Here is a 24921-nt window from a genome sequence, read left to right on the forward strand (position 1 = left end):
AGCAACGCTGAATCATTTGCAATAATCTTCAGCCAGAAATGTTGAGTAAATGATCTTGACATCCTCTTGACGCTCGCAGCATCACAGTTGCCAATCTTTAACAATTCTATTCACCCCACATGGTACCAGTAAATGGCCAAATACAATGAATACTGCAATAGTTATGAAACCTGACAATATTCTGGTAATGACACTGAAGATGTGCTCAAGACCTAGCCATGTCCTTTGCCCAGCTGTTTCAGGAGAGCTACAACACTGGTATTTACCAAACAACGTGAAAATTTCTATTTATGTCCTACGCAGAAAAGGTCGGACAAATCCAACCCTGCCAATTATGATTCCTTCAGTCTTTTCTCCATCATTCAAGAAGTGGCAGAAGAGGTCATCGACTCTGCTATCAAGCAGCACATTGAAAGAAATGATTGATTCACTGTTGCTCAGTTTGGTTTCTGTCAGGGTCATTCAGTGCATAATGTCATTAGAGCATCACAAAGCCTGAGCAAAGCTAGAGTCAATAGGAATCAGGGAAAAAGCTCTCCACTGGTTGTAGTCATATCTAGCACAAAGTAAGACGGTTGTAGCTTCTGAAGGTCAATTATCTTTGAGGAATTCCTCAGAATAGTGCCCTGAGCCCAACAGTCTTCAGTTGTTTTGTCATTTATCTTCTTTCTATCATGATGTCACAAGTGGGGACAATAGCTGATGGCTGCTCAATGTTCAGCATCATTCACATCTCCTCAGATACCGAAGCAGTCAGTGTCCAAGTACACCAAGAACTGAGCAACCTGGCCTGATAAGAGGCAAGTAGCATTCACCCACACAAAAACCAAGCAATGATCATCCCCCAAAAATGAGAATCTAAACATTGCCCCTTGATGTTCAATGGCATTACCATCACTGAACCCCAAAAATCAACATCCTGGGGGTTACTACTGACCAGAAACTGAAATGGGCCAGATGTTTAAATACTCTAATTGCAACAACAGGTCAGAGGCACACAACCACCTTCTCTAGAGCAATGAAGTGGAGCAATAAATGCTGGCCTAGTCAGCAAGACCTACATCTCCTGAACGAATAGAAAAAAATCCGGCTTTACACAACTTAAAATTGAAACTTATGATCTGCCAATGCCTGTTTATCTGGAACTGGCTGTCACTTAGAACACAAACTATCACAAACAGCTCTGCCAATCATCCAACCCAAACTTTGGGTCCGCTATGTGGATGGCACCTTTGTCATCACTAAACAAAACAAATTAGAGGAAACCTTCAAGACCATCAATAATATCCTTTACTGGCATAACATTCACAAAAGAGGAGGAAAACAACAACAAACTGCCATTCCTAGATGTCACAGTAGAGCGAACAGTCAATGGGGAACTTCAAACCAGCGTCTACAGGAAAACAACACACACGAACCAAATACTGAACTACAGGAGCAACCATCCCAACACCCACAAACAAAGCTGCATTAGAACATTATTCCAACGAGCCACCACACACTGCAGCACAGAGGAACTACGCAGAGCAGAGGAAAATCACCTATACAGCGTATTCAAAAAGAATGGGTACCCCATGAACACAGTCCGCCGATTTCTCAGCAACAAACCCAAACAAACAGACAAAACGGGCTCAGAAACCATAATCACTCTCCCCTACATCAAAGACATTTCCGAAATGACTGCCAGACTACTCCGACCTCTTGGCATCAGGGTAGCCCACAAACCCACTAAAACAGCAGCTAATGAACTTAAAAGACCCTATACAGACAACAAATAAAATGAACATCATCTACAAAATACCTTGCAAGAACTGTGACAAACACTACATTGGACAAACAGGCAGAAAGCTAGCCACCAGGATACATGAACATCACCTAGCCACAAAACGACATGACCCACTATCACTCGTATCCTTACATACAGATGAGGAAGGACACCACTTTGATTGGGGCAACACATCCATCCTAGGACAAGCCAAACAGACACGCACGAGAATTCCTAGAAGCATGGCATTCCAACCGGAATTCCATCAACAAACACATTGATTTGGAGCCAATATACCATCCTCTGAGAAAAAGAACAGGAAATGACATCACCAACCCAAGGAAACCTAACCAGATAAATAGAAAGCGGGACATAACACCAGTGCTTCGTCGGAGGCTCACTGATGATGTTACCTAGAATGGTGACGAAACGTCTGAAAACGAACCTTCCAGCTCAGCGAGCAAACTCACATCCACAAACTATCCCTTTTATTGTCTTCAAAGCTTGATCCAGATCACCCTCAAGTCTAGACTTTGCTCAGGTATAGGATCCAAAATCCGTCAGTCTATCCTTCTAGCTGAGGATTCATCCCAGCAGAAGGGCAGTTTCTGGTTTTGAGGTCTTCAGGCTATCATAGGTAGAAAGAAGTATTAAGCTGTTTTAGCAGCCTCAAAGTTTTCAAAGTCAAAGATACATCAGGAAGTTAGCTTTGTGTGTGTTTTGGAAAAGATGAAGAGCACCATATTTGGTCAATGTGAATAATGTCACCAAAAGGAAAAGCTTGCACCCTCTTTAATTGAGCAAGAAATTTTGATGTGAACACAGGAGTGACACTTCACCAGGGCTGAGTGTCTGTAAAGGATATTGTGAGAGTCTTGTTTTTTGCTGTATATGATAAGATCCTTCAAAATTGTCATCAGTATGTTTATGTATGGCTATTTTTTTTCTTTTGTGCAAGAATTTATATTCTTTTGTGAAGGATGCATGGACAGCCTCATGTGAGCATGTTCATTGACTGACCACCACGGTCACCAAATTGCAAAAATTACAGCTTATGGTCCGTCAAGCCTGATTTCACTCTGGGCTCTGACTTACCCAGTATTACCATCAGCTGGGAACATACCAAAACTGACAGCAAATTCCGCTATTTGTTGCTAAAACTTGCACATAAATAAGCTGATGGCAGTAATTCCCTGCCCCTCCACAGTCGGCATCCCTCCGGGTGGCAATCTTTAAAAACTCACACAACTGTTAAGATTTTCCACACTTATGCCATAAGATCAGAATGAAAAACCCATTAAAAAGTTATTCATTGACAATGAAATATAAATGGGTTTATAACTAATCCACTACTATGAATGAACAGTCTTTCTGCCCTTGAAAACCTAGCTTTATATTTGTGCAATGCATTTTTTTTAATAGATCAAAAAACTCGCACGTATACATCCTAACCTTTCTTTCGGCCTGCCCAATTATATAAACATTATGTAAGTTGTTAGATAACCATTTTACTCCAAAATTAGCTGCAAAGAATCCTGAATTTTCTTCACTGTGGACCCGACTCAATGATATTACTTGAATGGCTGGAGATTTTTTTGAGTTACTATCAGATTGAAAGTTAACGTTGAGGAAGTGTGAAATCCACACTAGAAAGATTACACAAGAAAGCACACAGCTTTCTTCAAAAATCAGTGAAAGTGCCACTGTTCACTGCAAATTCAGAGCTACTCTCGTATTATTGGTTGTTTTATTTTGTTGAGCTACTCATCTGTGATCCCATAATTGCAGCTACTGAGAAAAACTTGACAGACAACATTTTTGAAAAAGCTTTTCAAGTGATTTGGCTGATACATCAACAGACAAAGTGAATGAATCAAAATGGAGTAAAATGTCGACAGAAAAGTAGGACCAAAAATCTTGGCAAAGGGAAGTTGATATACAGAGGGGGCCCGGTATGAAAACATCTCTTTCTAAATAGGTATTTTCCATAACTAACCAGCTGTCTTAAGTAAATTCAAGTAGCAAAGACACTGAACTTTGTTAAAACTGTGTAAACTTTGGTAAAGACAAAACCAAGCCCTGAGGCCATAAGAAAAGGATGATTTTTAAAATACACTCATCTACAAGCAAGATTTTGCCAACTATGATACCGATACTATCTTAACTCAAAGTATGTACAAAACAGAATCATCCCGAAGCTCCTCACTTTCACTACTGCCAATTATCAAAACACATTAAAATAACTCAGAACAATTTAGGTTGTCTATTTAACAACTTAATCAGGCAATTACAGAACTCTGAAGTCACTTAATAAATTAGCATGACACTGTGGATTAAAATACAATTTAGTTGCAAGGTTCAACAGGCACTCTGTTACCAGCTGAGAATTAATTGTTCTTCACAACGGGTCCTAGCTACTTTCCAAGTTGTCCAATTGCACTCTTGAGGATGGAATGTAGCTCCACACTGATATGTTCTACAGGGAAGAAGTAATGTTATGACTAGGCCAGTAATCCAAAGGGCCAGGCGATTCCTTTGGGGTAAACACTAAAAGAACTGCGGATGCTGTAAATCAGGGACAGAAATAAAGTTGCTGGAAAAGCTCAGCAGGTCTGGCAGCATCTGGGGAAGAGAAAACAGAGTTAACGTTTCAGATCCGCTGACCCTTCCTGAGAACAGTTCTGAGGAAGGGTCACTGGACCCGATTCCTTTGGGGGCATGGATCAAATCCTGCCACAGCAGCCAGCAGAATTTAAATTCAACGAATAAAATGTGGAATTGAATGCTAGTTTTGGTAATGATGACCATGAACTCGGGCTCTTCAGAGAAGGCTAAGTGCCATCCTTATCTCATCTTGCCCTATGTGACTTCAGCACATCAGCAATGTGGTTGACACTTAATTGACCTCTCAAATGGCCTAGTAAACCCAATGGCTCCTGAGCAGTTAGGAATGACCAACAAAATTTGCCTTGGCAGCAAAATCCCTTGGAAGAATTTAAAATGGAATGAAATGAATGAAATGTTGGATCTTCTGAAGGATCAATCCAGTTGCTCCCATAGTTGTTAATATCTTCACTCCCATGGCACTGCAGGTCCACAAGGTTGGGCAAAGGAGTGAACCTCAGCCCAAGAGAATCAGGCAGACTAGGCTTCAGAAATCAGGCACGGGAGGCCCGAGGTGAGCTCCAGGCACAAAGAAAGGCACAGGACCTCTGGGTGGTATTGTGAATCTCTTGCCGAAGGAGGGAAAAACAGTGAATGGTATTGAGAAAGAAGTTTAGCTCAAGGATTCAGTAAGTCACTAACAGACCTCGGTCATCTGAAAGAAACAGGTGGAGGGAGCAAAGTGTGTGGAGGAGTAGAACAAAATTCAGGTAGACTGATGAGGGGCACTGATGCAGGTTGCTTTAACTTTTTTTAAACTGTAATTTGAAAACAAAATGAAATGCTTGCGTTTTTGCTGCAAAACATATTTCAAGCGTGGATTGTTAACAGAGGCTGAAAATTAATGACTTGAGATTCTATAAATGAAAGCTGTTGAGTCAGTCTGGGCTCTAGTGACCTACCAGTTAAACCACTGGAATTATTATAGGGAACTATTTCAACTTTGTCATCCAGGACCTTCTCCTTATTCCTCACCTGATACCACTTTTCCTCTTGGATGCGTTTTATCCAGCAATGGAATGATTTTCTCAGCAATACCTCCCTAGAAAAGAAAGATGCAGTTCCAGAAAAATCAGTAACATATAACAAAGTTGTAGAGTTCTTGGCATTTTGGTGTTAATAAAGTATAATTAACTCAAGTATTAATTGCTTCTAATACTTGCTTGCTTTCAGTGGAAAAAAAGGAAATTGTTCCTAAATTTTTCCATTAACTGACTGCATTGCAAATTTGAAGCAACTGTGCACATTTCCCAAGGACCCACCGTATCCACATTGGCTGACGGGTGAATGGGTCAACAGCAGCAAAGGCAGCCTCTCTGTCAAAGAGGTCAAATGCAATCAGAGCCTGGCCAGAAAGAAATCTGAGAACATATAAAACTTGACAAACAGCAAACAAAATTCCCTGGCCTGAAAATAAAAGCAAAATACTACAGATGTTGGAGTCTGAAACAAGAACAGTCAATGTCAATGAAACTTAGCAGGTCTAGCACTGTCTGTCTGATCTAGTGCATATATTTCCTGTGTTTATTACAAGTCAAGCTCGCTATTTGCACATAAATGAGCTGTCATGTGCATCACAATACAGTGACTGCCAGTTCAACATGTACAAGATTGGAAGAGGCAAAATGTCAGATTACAAACATGGATGAGTTCTGGAAATAAAAATGGAACATTTCTGAAATACTTTGGCAAAGAAAACCAGTCCAGGAGTTCATTGTGGCCATAATTAATGTAAAACATTACCTGCCACTTGTACAAGATGATCCACACTCAAGTCAGAAACAGGTTTGAAGGGAACAAACAGCAAACACTGAAAGTAATATGTTAGAAAGTCATACAGCATTGAAGCCGACCCTTCACTCCACTAGTACATGCCGACTACGTTCCCAAACTAAACCAGTCCCACCTGCCTGTGTTTGGCCATATCTCTCCAAACCTTTTCTATTCATGTACTTATACAAATGTCTTTAAAATGCTGTAACTGTACCAACAATAATCACTTCCTCTCCCAGTTCATTCCATTCACAAACCACTTTCTGTAATCAAAAGAGTTGCCCCTCAGGTCCTTTTTAAAACTTTCTCCTCTCACCTCAAATATAGGACCCCGAGTTTTGAACGCCCCCCCCCACCCTAGGGACAAGACCCTTGCTACAGATGTGCAGAAAGATACAGAGCTCATATTTCACATTACTGGCCTTTCACTTGAAAGGTTGCTGACTTGAAATGTCAACACTGTTTGACTCTTCATGTTAGCTGACCTGCCAAGCATTTCCAGCATGCGCTTTTTTCCCCCCGTATCTCTAGCATCCAGTGTTTTGGCTTTGTGCAGGTTTGAAGGAAAGTAACAAACCAGCTCACAAACTGACAGCTCATTTCAGACATTGTGGGTGCCTGAGCCCTGGGATCGGGCACCTTCAGTTTCTGTTGCCATAAGATAGTTGGCCTAAACCTTCAAATTGTTGTATCTTAGAAGCCTGAGGACCACTTTCATGACAGCATCCAGACGCTGTCAACTTAGAACCTGTCATCAGATGTCAAACTGGTCATCCAACTGTGCAATCACATATTTTATACAGCAGCATTCTGTATCTGAACCGATATGAGTCATCAGAAAGACATTCAGGTCCTAGCTTGTGAAACACAAAAATGTGACTAATCAGTTTTGAGATACTCAGTCACAGGAACTGACTATAGATTTCTGAATCAAAACTCTGTGGAATGCTAGATGCACATTTAGGAGATTCAAGGCAAGGTATGTGCACACAAATGGGACCACATCAGCTTTAGAACGTACGATAATTTCACTTTTCTGAGACGTCTGATTATTGAAGGTCAGGAAACTAAACACATTTAACCATTCTCAGATTACAAGAATACCTGAAATGGTTTTGGGCTTGTCCTGTCCATGCTTGAAGTTCAAGTTCCTCTTGCTGTTCCCGACGTAATTTCCACTGATTCCAGCACCTTCGCAGCATCTGTCAGAACAAAAAAAAATGAGAGAGTAGAAATGCAGGCTCAGGTCCCAGTGCAGCTGTATTTATTGAACTGCGCAGTTAAATGAGCCCAGGTAAAGTGATTGGGGTTTTGTCAGAAACACATTCATCAGCCAATTTGACATGCAGGTTCAAGAGTGCATTTTCCATTGTTTTTTCACCTGTCAGTTCTGCACATTTGCACTTGAGAAACTCACTTTTGTGCGTGGGGTGGGCACAGGAGGGAGATTAATAGTTTGATTTTCATGAACTCAAAGGATCCGTTGTGTTTATGTTCTTTGCTTGGAACAGGCTGTCATGAAAACGGAACCATTAGAGGACACTGGATGTCAAGGAGCACCCTAATTAGAACTGAATTCTGACAGACTAAAATCTGGTCATAGTCTAGGCCTCAAATGTCTCAGCAAATAAGATTCCTAAATTATAACAGTTGCAACTCCATTAAATGCATTTCACACAGCCAGTGCACCAAACAGCATAAAAAGTAGCATGTTCACGAGGTTGATTCTGGGGTTGAGAGGGTGGTTTATGGAGAGAGTTTGGGTAGACTGAGACAATACTCATTGCAATTTAGAAGAATGCGGGGGGATCCTATAGAAAGACATAAAATAATGAAGGGAACAGATAAGATAGAATCAGGAAAGTTGTTCCCACTGGTGGGTGAAACTAGAACCAGCAGACATAACTACAAAATAAGGAAGAGCATATAACATAGAACATTACAGCACGGTACAGGACCTTCGGCCCTCGATGTTGTGCTGACCTGTCATACCAATCTCAAGCCCATCTAACCTACACTATTTCATGTACGTCCATACGCTTATCCAATGACGACTTAAATGTACTTAAAGTTGGCGAATCTACTACCGTTGCAGGCAAAGCGTTCCATTCCCTTACTATTCTGAGTAAAGAAACTACCTCTGACATCTGTCCTATATCTTTCACCTCTCAATTTAAAGCTATGCCCCCTCATGCTCGCCGTCACCATCCTAGGAAAAAGGCTCTCCCTAACCACCCTATCTAACCCTCTGATTATTTTATTTGTTTCAATTAAGTCACATCTCAACCTTCTTCTCTCTAACGAAAACAGCCTCAAGTCCCTCAGCCTTTCCTCGTAAGACCTTCCCTCCATACCAGGCAACATCCTAGTAAATCTCCTCTGCACCCTTTCCAAAGCTTCCACATCCTTCTTATAATGCGGTGACCAGAACTGTACACAATACTCCAAGTGCGGCCGCACCAGAGTTTTGTACAGCTTCACCATAACCTCTTGGTTCCGGAACTCGATCCCTCTATTAATAAAAGCTAAAACTCTGTATGCCTTCTTAACAGCCCTGTCAACCTGGGTGGCAACTTTCAAGGATCTGTGTACATGGACACCGAGATCTCTCTGCTCATCTACACTACCAAGAATCTTACCATTAGCCCAGAACTTTGCCTTCCGGTTACTCCTACCAAAGTGCATCACCTCACACTTGTCTGCATTAAACTCCATTTGCCACCTCTCAGCCCAGCTCTGCAACTTATCTATGTCAGATTTAGAACTGAGCTGAAGGGGAACTTTTTTCACCCAAACAGTTATGAATCTTTGAAATTCTTTGTCCTATGAATCATAAGAGGTATGTCATTGTATTTTTTTTTAAAGCACAGATAGATAGCTGTTTGAACAGTAACCGAATTAAGGGTTTTGGTGAGTGAATAAGTAAGTGGAACTGAGTCTACGAAAAGATTGGCCATGATCTTATTGAATGGTGGTGCAGGCTCAACAAGCCAGACGGCTTACTCCTGCTCCAGTTTCTCATGATCTTCAGCAACCATGCTCAAGCCACCTCACAGGGAGGACAAGCCAATTCATTCCACTTCCCTCTCTTTCCCCATTGTCACTTAAAAGCAAGAAACTTTTCAGAACTATCTAAGTTATTTTTGAAAGTTACTCAAGGATCCCCTGCCACACCATTCCAGGCCAAAACAGCTCACAAAATATAAAATTTCTCCTCTCCTTCCCCCAGTTTCTTTGCCAATTATCTTAAATCAGTGTCTTGTTACTGAATCTATTGCAGTATAATCAGTTTCTTCCCATCCATTCCATCAAGATCTTGCATAATCTCTCTGTTGGCGTTTGAAATTAAGAAGTGGGAGTTTGAAAACACACAATGAACAACATTCGAAAATTCTTCTCCTCTAAATCGGAGATTCTGGTCACAAGGTTTACAGTAACGCGAGGAAGAAAGTTGTGAATCACATGCAGCAAAAAAAATGCACAAAGTCTAACTTACCAGAAATTTACACTTTATTGCAAGAGGAAATGACTCCTATTTCTTGAAATTTGTGTAAAGCAATAAACATTGTAATTTTAACCACCAAGAAAATAAAATCATTCCGCAACTTCAGGACTATTTTGGACATTTGAGTATTCGTGGCGACAGAGGGTTTCTCAGGAGCTTATCTCTTTAATTAGTGTAGCTAAAAGGACACATTACAATTAACAGCACATGCTTGGAAATTATTCAGAGTGTGCTCCATAATGCCTGGAAGAAAAGGTCACTGTTTGATGCTCACCTGTCATTTTCGCAGAACGTTTATCTTCCACTGTAAATTAACAATTTAAACCACTTTTAATCATTACCTTTAACTGATCCTTAGAATTATAGCAGCAACGACACTTTTTTTTAAAAAAAAACATTTGTTATACACATAAAACTTCCTATAAAAGATCACCAACACAAGCTAACATCTCACTTAGATTTTCTTACAAAGCTGCTCATTAGTCACATTTCAACTGTACACTTCAGCCACAAGATGGAAAAGATGATGCAGAGCTTCATAGTGATCCCCGAAACATGGTCAATGCACCGAGGGAAAGACAGTTGGAACTAGCATACCGCAGGGGAGTTCAACTCCACTAAGACAGGGACAGTCGCACTTTATTCCAATGCCCTGTTATGTTGAAACTTGCAATGCTACAGATCACAGTGTTTTCCAAAGAGCTCTCCATTGTCTCCTGAAAATAAACTTACTCATGCTGAAGCACAGTTCCAAAATCACTGTAGCCTTCAGTCAAGTTGGTTCCTCACTTGTGCCAGCAATTGCCAATGGGCAACTGCACTGTGAAAGACATCCCACCATGCCAGCTTCTGGTTCAGGAATACTCAAGTATTCTTGGGTGGAGCTATTGAATGACAACCAGGAATGGGAACTAACTAACCAATCATACCCATTTTCTTAATGAATCTTCACCTTTCTCATGTCACCCGAGGTAAGATCAGTTAATCTCACAAACTCTTGGCATCAATCTTGAAGCCTCTAATGACATCTATCAAGAGTTGCAACCTATTTCTCAATAATTACACTCCATAGTTCCACTACAAATTGCAGAAGCTGCCTCAAAACAAGAGGCGTGGACAGACTTGTATCTTTTGAACCCACCGTCTCTTGGAACTGCAGTTTCACAATAACTAGCTTGTTAAATACATCCGAATCAATGGAGAAAAACCATGGTGATTCACCTGAAAATGCAGTGTCAAACCACCAGCATAAAATAGAGAACAATAGGCAGCTGAAAATGAGTAACAAATGTCTACTGAACTGAATGCCACCCCAAATCCAATTCAGATGAACTCCAGAAACAAATAGATTCTGCAAAACTCATAGAAATAAAATCAGCTTTTACATGTTCTGCATCATGAAGGACACAATGAAAATTAGAACAATCCAGGGACTAATTGATGAATGAGATGGACTAATTACGCTGTTCTCTTGTTATGAATGAATAATGACAGAAACTAGGCTTTCATGAAGGAAAGATTTGTTGGAGAACACATCTGGAGAACTGAAATCTGTCTATAACTGCTTAGACGTTACTCAACTGTCAAGAAATCAGTTTTAGTCCAGTAACCACTAAAATGCATTTATGCACTATCGTATGGACACTGTCACTCATGTATGACATCACCTGGGAATTCATCAATTTCTGATCTAATTAACATTTGTAATATTACTGTGCCAACAGCACATACGACAGCATTGTGCTCAGAGGTTCCTACATGTGCTTTCTGAACGGACTGGGCAGATTAAGCTTCTCTACCCCCTTCCTCTCCTCCCCCCCTAAATGAAGCAGCTACAGATATAATGGGTGCATTGATTGGCATTTTCCAAAATCTTTGAAGTATCACAGGATTAGAAAACTGTCAATGTGATACCACTATTCAAAAAGGAAGAAGCACAAAAAAGGTAAATATAGGCTGATTAGTCAACATCTATTGCTGGAATTAATTATTAATGAAATAATAATAGCACACTTAGGACATCGTAATCTAATCGAGTAGTGTCAGCATGATTTCATGAAAAGAAATTTAATTGACTAATGCATTTGTTTTTTGAAGAAGTCTCAACCAGAGTAAAAACAGCTGAACAAGTTGAAGTATTATCGCGGACTTTAAGAAGGTGTTTGATAAGGTACCTCACAAAATGTTATGTCCTAAGATAAGAGACAATGGTGTCGGAGTGAATATACTTGCATGGATAGAGAATTGGGCTAATGAACAGGAAACAGTGAATGAGGATAAGGGATTCTTTTTCAGATTGGGAACCTATAAACCAGCGGGGTTCCAAAGGGATCAGGGCTTGGACTACAACTATTTATAATATGTATTAATGACTTGAAGAAAGAAAGCAAAAGTACTGTAGCCACATTTGCAGATGACACTAAAGTAGGTGGAACGGCAAATGGCAAGAGGGATAAGAACAGTTCACAGAAAGATATTGACAGATTAAGTAATTTGGGCAAAAGTTGACAAATGGAGTATGATGTGACAAACGTGAATTTTGGAAAAGAGAACAAAGGAGTAGGGTATTATTGAAATATAGAAAAACAGTCTACGCGTTAAACGTGTGTACTAGAGGGAATCAAGAGTTATGGGGAAAACAAAGGAAAGTGGACAGAAGGAACATCTGATCAGCCATGATCATATTAAACGGCGAAGGAGGCTCAAGAAGCAGAACAATCTACTTCTGTTCCTATTTCTTACAGCTTTATGGTCTCTTTCAATAACTTGTCCTATCTGTGAAACTTCTGCTCATTTTCCCTGCAATGTTATAATGAAGGGGAATGAAAATACTGCACTGATGTTTTCTGTGTAGAAGCTTTGAAATCAGGACACAATCCTTCAGCATGTGCAACACCACATGCTGCAGATTTAGGCAAGTTCAAACCATTCTAGAAAGCATCAGATACTTCCATAACCTTAAGAACAGTCAGTAAAGTAAATCAGTCACTACCCTGAAAAAGCTGATAATTCAATCTATTATTTTGATCTAAAATGGAGACCAATATTTCTAAAATCCTTATTATATTTTGATGTGTGCTAAAGCTGTCATTTGTCTCTATTTCTAGTCCTGTCTTATCCATCACTTGCATATAGCTACAGAAACCCTGCTCAAATTTGGAGGTGGCACAGTGGCTCAGTGGTTAGCACTGCAGCCTCACAGCACCAGGGTCCCGGGCTCGATTCCCGCCTCGGATGACTGTCTGCGTGGAGTCTGAACATTCACCCTGTGTCTGCGTGGGTTTCCTCCAGGTGCTCCGGTTTCCTCCCACAGTCCAAAAATGTGCAGAGTAGGTGGATTGGCCATGCTAAATTGCCTGTAGTGTTCAGGGGTGTGCGCGTTATAGGGGAATGGGGATGGGTCTGGGTGGGACGCTTCAAGGGGCAGTGTGGACTTGTTGGGCCAAAGGGTCTGTTTCGACACTGTAGGGAATCTAAAAATAAAATTAAAAAAAAAACTTTGACAGACAATTACTATGATAATTAAGGATCAACTTTCCCATTAATAATATTTTTGGCAGAAGAGGAGTCCTTTATTTCATATTGCTTATAGAAGAATGCATCAGGTTTAATCCATCAAATAATCACTCACGTTGATTGAAGTTTTTTTCCCCCATATGTACTCAATTTCACCGCAGGTAAAGAAGAAACTCTTACCCAAACATGGACCTGTCGGTGTGCCAGATTATTCAACATCTGTTTCTGTCGAACACTTCTCACACTGAACCTCAGAGCTGTAATACTTGATTGCTGGTAAAAGATAATTTAAAATAAAATAACATGGAACAAAAAAAAGGCCTCCCAATGCTTCTACCGGAGCAGCTACATTCTTCCCTGTGAGCGGGGCTACTGGAACGCAGACATGGGATGTGGTGGCTGGGAGTTCAAAGAACAAGAGAGGTTCAATTCTCCCTCACAGTTCAACTCATTGCTTTCTACTAGGGGTAGCAGACAGAATTCCACTCAGTACTTCTGGATCAAAGAATAGTCCCACCACAACTTCGAACATTTAATTGAGTTGCGGAGCATTCAATCAGTCCAGTGTTCCAAGACACTGAATATCAAAGGAAGACGCAGACAACAGAGACACTAACTCACTCACCGAATTAAACAGTCATACACTAAAAGAACAGGACAAACCTCACAGCAATTTGTGTATGCCAGCATTATTGCTGACGACTTACCAGCAGATGGTGGTGGTGGTGTTCATCTGCCAATTTGCACAGGTTGGTCTTTTCCACAGCAAGTGAAATGTCTGGATTGATGTTAAAGCATTCAGAGTTCAATTTAGAGTGCAATTTAGTGAACATTAGAGATCAGCAAACAGTACAAGAGGGAAATGTTATTTTTTTTTTTAAATGGACAGAAATGGCAAGGGAATATAAATATATTCCAAGACAGAAACATAGAGTTTGAAAGCAAAACTAAATCCAGATGTTTCTGTTATCAGCACTGTTCAATACGTTATGCTCAAGTCAAATGGCACTAGACCATAGGCCATAAGGAATAGGAAAAGGAGTGATCCATTTTGCCCCTCTAGCCTGCTCCACGATTCAATAGGATCATGGCTGATCCAACATTCCTCACTTCCACTTTCCTGCCCGTTCACCCTAAGCCGTGAATCTCCTACTCATCAAGAGCCTATCCATCTCAATGGTAAATATAGACAAGGATTCTGCTCACAGATCACTATGACAAGAGTTCCAAAGATTCACAACCCTGAAAGAAGAAATTCTTGCTCATCCGAGTCCCAAATTGACACCCCTTTATTCTGACAAAATGTCCTCTGATCCTCGACTCTCCTATGAGGGGAAACATACTCTCAGCATTTACCTTATCAAATCCCTCTAAGAATCTTATATTTTTCAATGAGATTAGCTCTCATTCGAAATTCCACTGAGTTGAGTCCTAACCTGTTTAGCCTTTGTTCATAAGACAATCCCTCTACACTAGGGTCATCCTAGGGAACCTTCTCTACCTCCAATGAAATACCTTTCCTTAAATAAAATGACAAAAAGTGCTCACAGATGTGATTTCATCAGCACCTTGTACAGTTGCAGTAAGACTTCCGTATTTTTATACTCCAACCCTCTTGAAATAAGGGTCCACTTCTGAAGGGTCTAGGCCCTAAATGTCAGCTTTCCTGCTCCTTTGTTGCTGGTTGGCCTGCTGTGTTCATCTAGCTCCACTCCTTGTTATCTCTGATATTCCATTCGGCTTCCTGATTACCTGCTGCACCTTTGTGTTAGTTTTATGCGTTTCATGCACAAGTCGCCCGAAGTTCCTTTGTGGTGCAGTTTTCTGCAGTTTTTTCCCCATTTAAATAATTCTCTTCTTTTGCTTTCCCTTCCAAAATGAACAACTTCACATTTTCCCCACATTATACTCCATTTGCCAACATTTTTCCCTTTTACTGTACATATCAATATCTCTTTGCAAACTGTTTGTGTTCCTCTGCAACTGCCCTTTCATTTATTTTTGTGTTGCCAGCAAATTTGGATATAGTACACGTTTCCTTCTGCTAAATCATTAATATATATTGTAAACAGTTGCTGTTGCAGTTTTCCTTTGAAAACCCAGCGGTTGCAGGCCACCAACCTGAAAAGGTACCCCTTATCATCACTCACTGTTTCCTGTCCAGTAGCCAATTCTCTATCTGCGTCCATATACCACCTCCAACACCTTTGTTTCTCTAATGATCTACCATTTTGAGGTAATTTGTCAAATGCTTCTGGAGGTCCAACTACAACACATAATGGATTTCCTCTATCTACTATGGTTGACTTCCTTAAAGTACTAATAAATTAGTGAGACGTTATTTCCTTTTCATGAAGCCATGCTGACTCTGATTAGATTATGATTTTCCAAATATTCTGCTATTTCTTCTTTAATAATTGATTCCAATACCTGTCCAACAATAGATTACAGAAATGGGGCACTGTTAAAAAGGTGGTGTTGGCCATTCCTTCCTTGACAGTACAGCACTGCAGAGGTCTTCATGTGAGTGTCATCATGTCTCATTGAGGTAGCTCACTGGAAATCAAGCCCTGCTATTACTGGAGTCATCACCAAAGTTAAAGATTTTTAAACAGTACGCGAAGTATCTCCCAATATACCTATCTTCCAAAACCAAGCTGCTGGAAAGCACACACCAAGTTTCAGTACTGCACAAAAAATTATTATTTATTGCAAGTAACTAGACTCTAGCCACAAGTAAACAATTACAAACTGTTGGCATATAACTAAATGAATTAAAATTCAAATTGCTTACATATACAGGCAAAAACAACGGATATTATGGATAAAGAGAAGGACTAGGAAGACACTCAGAGCTTCCTCACACGATTCTTGCGCTTTTCAGAATGCTGCTTCCTGATCATGTTTTTTCAAATGCTTTCACCTGCTTGTAAGTGGTACAGGGTGGCTCATTATTTAGCAAAGGTTTATGACTTATTAATTAACATTCACAGCAACTGCTGAAAGAAAGATAAACTGTTTCTCTTCAGGCTTGAAGCCGTTTTTACTGCAGACAAAGGACAGAACTCCTGAACTGGTCTGATATCTTCCCTGTACCTAGTGCACAAACCAAAATTGTTCAGCTATCTGAGAATCAATCACACAATTGTTAGCAAGCAGCAAGCCTTTGTCATCTATGACTGGTCATCAATCCAAAGATCAATCATCTATTTGTACCAAACAAAGCTCCATCAATCCACAAGCCATTCCATTCGTCTGCAACAACACCATGGCCACTGCTCAAAGCTGTGGTTACCTGCTTTCAAAACAAGCAGAAATACTACCCTAATCGTTGCTTTTAAAACTATTTTACCCTCATTTCACTCTACAATTAAAAATAAAGTAAAATACAAAGACACAATCTTAACATTATGTTCCACAAATTGGAAAGGATGGACTCTCATTTGTTGGTCTAAATGGTCCTTTGTAATGCATCAAGACTAATTAGGTTCAAGTTGCGGTTTCAGAGTGAAGGATACAGAGACTCCAGCGGAGAAAGGCCCTCCGCAAAGTGCTCCTCCTGCCCAGTTCACTGAGGTGATCATGTTGTGCACGGATGCTCCTTTGAAGATGCCAGGCTGAATGCCATGAGGAGAAGTATCGCTGAACAACACAATGCTCATACTTCTGTCCAGCCAATCCTATAAGGCAGAAAATGCAAGAGTGGAAACTAGGCAATCATGAACATTTAGTAGTTTAAGAGAGTTGGGAAGGTGAAAGGGCGATGAAGGTTGGGGTTGAGGGGGATGTCAATGAGAATAAAGATCTCAAGCAGTCTCTCTTCACCACCTCTTCTCACCCACCACTGTGGCTTCCCATTTCAAACACCTCTGATTTTAACTAGTTACCCTCGTTCCCAGAAGAAATTTAATTACTAAAATGTTTTAAACACCTCAACCAGATCTTCTCTCAATTTCCTCTACTGAAGGAAATGCATGCCTCTGCAAGCTGTCATCATAATTTGACTCTAAGCCCCTATATCATTCTGGTGAATTTGTGAGCCCCCCCCCCCCCGCAAAAGGCCAACCTGTACATCTTGTACAAGGCATGCAAAGTATTCATTTGCCGACAGGGTGTTTGTGAATTTGCTGAGCTGGAACAGCATAACGCTGACACAGCCCTGACTCAGCACCACTAGTCCTCGCTCAATGAACATAAACAAGTGAACCATTTTTCCAAATCTCCTCTGCTCCTCTTGACTCTAAACTGGCTCAGTGATGTCAAACTGCTCATCTGACATTCAGTCTTGGATAAGTCCTAAATTACTCCAGCTATACACCGGGAAGATCAAAGTTACTGGTTTGACTCTTCTGCAGGACAAAGTCTGTTTTCTTGCCAGATGCCCACCCTCTCCCCAGGTCAGATTCTTTGTAACCTCAGCAGTGTGTTTGATACTGAGCTGCTTCAAGCTCCATTACACAGACTGTCGATTTCAAGCACGACAACGCAGCCTGCTCCCTGTTAAAATCTGTAACTGTGTAAATTCCAAACTTGAATGCTCTCCTCACTGGCCTGTCAACCTCTCCTCAGTATTCCTACTCACAGCTCCACAGCAACATTTAGTTAAAATCCTTACCTTCTCTTCACTCTACAGAAAGCTGCATATCATCTTTATAACCTCCTCTCATTATATAGCCTCAAAACCCCAGCAGAAATTATTTGGCTGTTTGCCCCTGGTCTCTCATAAACCCTACCATTCATCAACAGCAGAATTTCAACCGCTTTACTCTATTGCGCTCCTTTAAGAATCTCTTAAAAACCATTAAGCTTTCCTGCTCCCTCCTCATGTCTGCAAACATAAGACAGCCTGGAGCTAAGCTTGCAGGCGAATAAGAAACAAAGACACAGAGCTTCTCTCCTTAACAGTGAGCTTACTGACTTCCACAGATTACACAGTTCTCCTCCAAACAACCCAAACCCAAGTCCAACTGTTCTCTCTATGAAATTTTTTTAATTGAGTTGTTTTGACATGTTATATCACACCTCAAAGACCATTATATGCCGAGGTGGAATTGAACCTCAGTCTTCTGGCTCAGAGGTAGATACGTTGCCACTGTACTTCAAGACCCTCACTGTTCCCTTTTCTCTCTCTCTCTCTCACACACACACACACACACACACACACACAATTTTAATTAGTAAATTCATTTGAAATGAATAATAAAAGCAAAATTATGCAAATACTAGAAATCTGAAATAAAAACAGAAATTGCTAGAGAAATTCAGCAGGTCAAGCAGCATTTATGAAATGAGAAATGGAGTTAACGTTTTGAGTCCTGTAAGACTTTTCTTCATAATCCTGAAAAGGTGCTCTGAAGAATTGTTATATTTGGAATCAAAACATTATCTCTGTTTCTTTCTCCACAGATGCTGCCAGACCTGTTGAATTTCTGCAGCATTTATCATTTTACTTCATTTGACGTGAACATGACAAAGTCTCACTACACATGACCGGCACTAAGTGGTCCTGGAAATTAATTGTCACACATGTAAGTTTTAAGTCTGAACAATAAAGATATGACCCATCATAAAGCAGGGGTTCAGGAAGCCTTACAGGCCTTGGGGTTCAAGTCTACAGCCCAGAAACTTACTGTATTGACACCTCTTATCCCTGCAAACTTGGACATATACACGCCAGGCCAGCAGTGATCGCTGCATGCAACAGCGCTGGTATATTTGCTGTGCTCGGCCATCCCTCTCTCGCTCTTGCTGCAACAAATGCAACAATGCATTCCACTGAAGCCAAGCCTGCACCCAAAACAAAGACGATATCTGTTAACTGAAAGTGTACATAACGGCAATGGTATTCCAGAATTGAATCACCTTATACCACATTGCAACAGATATTTTAGCAATTATCACATATTAATATTTAAAAATGCTGGTCAAAGATGTAGAAATACACAAATCAAACATTAGTCAGCATCTGAAAAATGCTCATCCTAACAATGTTTTCCAGATGAAAGGCTTGTAGTTGTGCTAACTTCAGGGAGACTAACAGCAAAAGGTGCATCATTAGTTTCACCAGTTTAGGCCCAAAAAGTGAAAAACCAAGGTTCCAGAGCACTGCCCAGTGACTCCTGCTGGCAACTGCAGCATGGGAGAAGACTGGACTTGTCTTTAACATCAAATAGCCCGACAAAATTCACTGCCAAGTCCCAGGCATGAAGCATAGACACAGAAATTATCAACATTAGTTATCTTTAAGACTGCGATACGATAAGTAGCAAAGTTATCAGGTGGAGGTGTGTGTGGAAAAAAAATCTTAAGCAGCGATGATGATGCTGATAAATGTTCCTGTCTTCATTAGGTGTTCTTAAGTATTCTATCCCACTCTGCTCCCATTATTTTGACCAGTTTCATTAGCGACCAGCTAATGTTCAGCAGACAATAGGTAACAGAACGCAGTGCCATAAATCAGATGCACATGGCTGCCACCTGCTGGTTCAACACATTATCACTATGTGCAAGGAGCAGTCCAGCTTTCAGTCATCTAGTCACATGAACAATGAGTCAAGAAAACTGTGTAGCAATTACAGAACAGAAATAAATAAATCTTGATCACAATCACTATTTAAATTCATGACTGTTTTATTTAGCTACAAAACAACGTATAATCTGCATCTGAAATGCAACTGTCCTAAAAGCTGTGTAACATTTTATTAATTCCTTCCCAATTGTTGGTATTTTCCCCCTCAGCTGACTGAAGAGGCTACCCTCTGGGTGCCATCTATTATCTCAGCAGGTTTCCATGCTTCATGCCTGGTGTGCTAGATTTAGATTTGTGACTCTGCTGTTACATAAGACTTTTGGTGAAATTGACACAAATGCAGCTCTTGGAATTAAATACAATGCTGGAACATTTAGACTGAAAAACCTTAACAGCTGAAAAGCTTACAGAATTAAGACAGTCTGAAATAGTGTGCTTCGGACAACAAAATTAGCTATGGCGGGTCAAAGGAACATTCATAGCTATTCAAGGGAAGGATGTTTCTTTCATGTCAGCCAAACAATGTCAAAAAAAAACATACCTGTGTGAGTGGGGTCAGTTGGCCTAGCTGGCTTATCTATCGTTGAACTTCTGAATGGTGGGGGGAAAAAAATCACACACCTTATCCTTTCAGTTGCTGTGAATTCACAGGTGTATAGAGAACAAAAGACATTGGGCAGTCTGGCTGTTAAGCCCAAATCCAGGCCTACAGCTAGAAACTAAATTACATTTCCAATTACATTACAAATTGCCCAATTTTGCCTTTTTAGAAAATCATATTCTGCATCTCAAAGAACACACATGATATTCTGGACAATCCTATGCAAAACAAAATGAAATTGGCTGGGCAGCCATTTTGTTCATTTAAAGTTCTCTGTGTTCTTATACCATGGCAATGCATTGGTATTCCAACAAAAAGGATTTCATTTTAAAGGAACAGCTCACCCTGATGGCTCAGCAAACAAACTGCACTGTACATCACAGAACAAGAGATTCTCCTGATGTGAATTACATGTGGGTTGCTATCAGTCTCCTCAACAGCAGTCAGTTGCACAAGGGAAATAATTCAGACAAGTTTATCACTTGCAGTGTCTGTGAAGGGGATAGAATCAGCGAAAGTGTCCTCTGTGGCTCTCACTTTGATATCCACTCTCAATACTTATCTAGTATAACGACTGGTTAATGCCATCAGAACTGTACTTCAAGGATCGGTTGCAAGGGAAAATATGACTACAAATGGACACAGAATATTCTACAAGTTCCAGACAATTTTCAAAATTTCAAGATTCAATATTTTCAACAATACAAATATGGGTACAAATAACCAGATGTATATAATGTGCATCTCAAACAAAGAAGAGAACATACGAAACACACTTTCCGAAAGCTTTACTGTGCAAATCATGGTGACACACGAAAAACATGCCTACCCTGTGCTGCAATGTTTTGGCCCAATGCTGCATTGCCAAACCATCCATTTTGCGATTCCTTTCTTTTCTCCCCAGTTGTTTGGTCCAAATGGACCAGGCAGCCCTGGCAAGAAATTGGTTACAATTGTAAAAGTTTATCAGTTAAAATTTGATCAACACAGGCTGGCCAGACATTAAAGCCTACATTAAATGTGCTTTCCTTCATCGGACGGGGTATTGTGTTTAAGAGTTGGCAGGTCACGTTACAGTGGTATAAGACTTTGGTTCGGCCACATTTAGAGTACTGCGTACAGTTCTGGTCACCACATTACTAAAAGGATGTGAATGCTTTGGAGAGGGTGCAGAGGAGGTTCACCAGGATGTTGCCTGGTATGGAGGCTGCTAGCTATGAAGAAAGGTTGAGTAGATTAGGATTATTTACATTAGAAAGACAGAGATTGAGGTCTACAAAATCATGAGGGGTATAGACAGAGTGGATAGCAAGAAGGTTTTTCCCAAAGTTGGGGACTCAATTACTAGGAGTCATGAGTTCAAAATGAGATGAGGAATGTTTATGGGAGGGATGCATGGAACGTTCTTTACGCAGAGGGTGGTGGGTGCCTGGAATGCGTTGCCAGCAGAGGTGGTAGACACAGGCACGATGGTGTATTTTAAGATGTATCTGGACAGGTACATGGACGGGCAGGGAGCAAAGACCCTTAGAAAATAGATGACAGGTTTAGACAGAGGATCTCAAGCAGTGCAGGCTTGGAGGGCCAAAGGGCCTGTTCCTGTGCTGTAATTTTCTTTGTTCTTTGCTCTTTGAAAGAAGCATGAATAACAGGATCTGTTGAAAATTCAAGAGAGCTGTCAAAGTAAGAAGTCTGTACTGATTAAGTACATTAAATATCCAATAGTTGCCCCAGCTATAACCTGAATGGTGACTGACAAGAGGTTCAGTAATGCAATACTGATCTGAGGACCAAGAATCAAATCGGGGCAAAAGTCAACACAAATGTCAGAAACCATCAGTCATGCTTTTGATACCTCCAAACTTAATGATACAAAAAGCTTTCTCAAACAGTACATATTATAGAATAGTCCAATACAGAAGGAGACCCAATGAGGCTGCTCCATCTTTATTAAAGAGTAATCCAATTAATTCCACTTTCCATGGTGCTCTGCATGTTTCTAAATTTCCTTTCTCAAGTACATATCTAATTCCCTTTTGTAACTTACATTTAAACCCACTTCAAGAAGCATCCATTTCAGGCAGTGCCTTCCAAATCAAACCATTCATTGCATATAAAGTTTTCACTCATTTTGCATTAAGATTTTTGGCTAATTAGCTTAAATTGTGTACTTTTGTATCCTGTCCTTCAGCAACTGAAAACAGTTACTCTTAGATTATTTAAACCCTCCAAATTTCCCATATCCTGAATCGTCAGGGGAGGCATTGGCCTGGTGGTATTATCACTGGACTGTTATTCCCGAGACTCAGGTAACATTCTGAGGACCCAGGTTCAAATCTTGCCATGGCAGATGGTGGAATTTGAATTCAATAAATATATGGAATTAAGAATCTAATGATGACCATCAATCCATTGTCAATTGTCAGAAAAACTCATCTGGTTCATTAATGTCCTTTAAGGAAGGAAACTGCCATCATTACTTCGTCTGGCCTACATGTGACTCCAGACCCACGGCAATGTGGTTGACTCTTAGCTGCCCTCTGGTCAATTAGGGATGGGCAATAAATGCTGCCTAGTCAGCAACGCCCTCATTTCGTGAATGAATAATACGTCATATTTAAAATTCACATTTTTGCTCCTCCTGGTTCATTGAATCAGAATCCTTACAATTCAAATAGAGGTCATTTAGCCCAACAAGCGCGCACCAATCCTTCAAACAGCATCCCACACATACACACCTCCACCTCCCCCATCCCTATAACCCTATATTTACTATGGCTAATTCATCTAGCCTTGGACACTATGGGACAATTTAGTGTAGCCAAGCCACCTAACATGCACATCAGGCTGTGGGAGGAAACCAGTGCACCCTACAGAAACCCACGCAGACATGGGACAATGTCCAAACTCCACAGTCTGCAGTCACCGAAGGCTGGAATCAAACTCAAGTCACTGACACTGTGAGGCAGCAATGCTAACCAGTGTGTCACCGTGCCAGCCTCTCAACCTGCTGACTCCAATTTTGGGAGAGAGGGTGGCATTATAGTTATGTCACTTGTTTAGCAATCCAGAGGCTAAAGCAAATGCCATCCAGGCCGTTGGCCAAGCTTCAAGTGAATTAATTAAAGCTGAAATTGAAAGCTCTTCCGATTAATGGTGAAGAGAAAACTATCACAAATTGTTTTAAAAGCCCATATGGTTGAGTAATGTCCTTTAGAGAAGGAATTCTGCCATCTTTACCTGGCCTGGCCTACATGTATTGACTCCACATATTAATTCAGTGGACTCTCAATTGCTTCTGAGGGCAATTAGAAATGGTCAACAAATGCTAACCGACGTCCCATGAAAGAATACAAAAGCAACTTTCTCCAATCCAACAATCCTCTGATAACTCTGTATTCCCCAATCATAGCACCACTTGCAACATACTACAATCCATCACAGTCCTATCAGCTGTCCGGGTCTTAAGTTCCCATATTCACCTTCCTAAATCTCTTCACACTTTTCTTTCGGATGCTCCTTAAAGCCTATTTCTTTCAGCCAAACTGGTGTTAACTGCCTTATGAAAATCTTTTTGTGTCTCACTATACTGTGTGTAACACCCTGGTTTGTATTACTATGTTCTGTGCTAGAGAAATGCAACTTATTATTAAGCACATTCAGGACTGGACAAAATTCGGCATGCAAACAGAAGTTAACAAAAAAATCCAAGTCAGAATCGAAACTGGAACTACAAGGGCACAAGTACAAAATTGTAAGAATTTACTTTGGTTAATTGGACAGAAATATAAACAAAATTTAAATTATGATGCTGGAACAGCACATAGCGACCCTCATGCCAAGTGTCAAGGTGCTGGAGAGTTATAATTTGGATTTGATTCTTGTGTAAACTGTTGAATTCAGCCCCCATGGGTATCTGACCTAGCACCTGTGTACGTAAATGCATTTGACCTTTGGTATATCTTCATTTATGCTGATACTGACTGCTCATAGCAAATTCTTCTAATGTCACTCTGACATTAGCCATAAAACAGATGTAAAATTTAACTGAAATAATTGAAGTTGTTGGTTTGCACTTACTGAAGAGTTGCTTTCACACGGAACTCATCAGCTTCAAACTGCATCATGTGTTTGGTTTTCCGGATCTTTACATACAATATCCAATGGATCCAGAACTTCCGAAACAACTGTATACGAGCTAAAGGAAACATAAAAAGAACATCATTGGATAATCTCAAATTTAACCAGGATAGTTGCAGACTATAGCTGCTGAAACTCTTTGTCATTTAGGATGAGCAACATTTCCTGTAACAGCTGACAACAGCAGATGGGCAGGTGGCCCACAATTAGATCAATTTTGTTTTATGTGTATGTTATCTTGAAGAGACTGCATCCTTCAGGTTTCCTTAAAGATGAAGTTTCTCTCCCCCAAAGACAGCATATTCATTGATTTTGTGAAGGAGAACACTACAAAGCACTTGGCTGAAATATTACAGAATTTGTAAAAAATTCAACTTGTTTCAGTACAACGTAATCCACTTCATTTGATTGCAATATACATGCATCCC

At 40.4% G+C, this 24921-nt stretch overlaps 1 protein-coding gene across 5 annotated transcripts in view; it reads right to left on the reverse strand.

Annotated features, from left to right (window-relative positions):
• Positions 1-24921, reverse strand: part of sfi1 (SFI1 centrin binding protein) — a 117453-nt gene that overhangs the window by 75980 nt on the left and 16552 nt on the right. For all 5 annotated transcript variants that reach the window (XM_059655151.1, XM_059655149.1, XM_059655150.1 and 2 more), the window contains exons 7-14: positions 24434-24551; positions 21183-21285; positions 18854-19010; positions 16742-16903; positions 13931-14001; positions 13404-13496; positions 7307-7404; positions 5405-5471 (exon numbers count right to left, since the gene is read on the reverse strand). In XM_059655151.1, the coding sequence (XP_059511134.1) occupies positions 5405-5471; positions 7307-7404; positions 13404-13496; positions 13931-14001; positions 16742-16903; positions 18854-19010; positions 21183-21285; positions 24434-24551 (869 nt within the window). The remainder of the gene's footprint in view (positions 1-5404; positions 5472-7306; positions 7405-13403; positions 13497-13930; positions 14002-16741; positions 16904-18853; positions 19011-21182; positions 21286-24433; positions 24552-24921) is intronic.

This window comes from Stegostoma tigrinum, chromosome 26 (assembly GCF_030684315.1).
Source record: "Stegostoma tigrinum isolate sSteTig4 chromosome 26, sSteTig4.hap1, whole genome shotgun sequence".
NCBI classification, from domain to species: domain Eukaryota; kingdom Metazoa; phylum Chordata; class Chondrichthyes; order Orectolobiformes; family Stegostomatidae; genus Stegostoma; species Stegostoma tigrinum.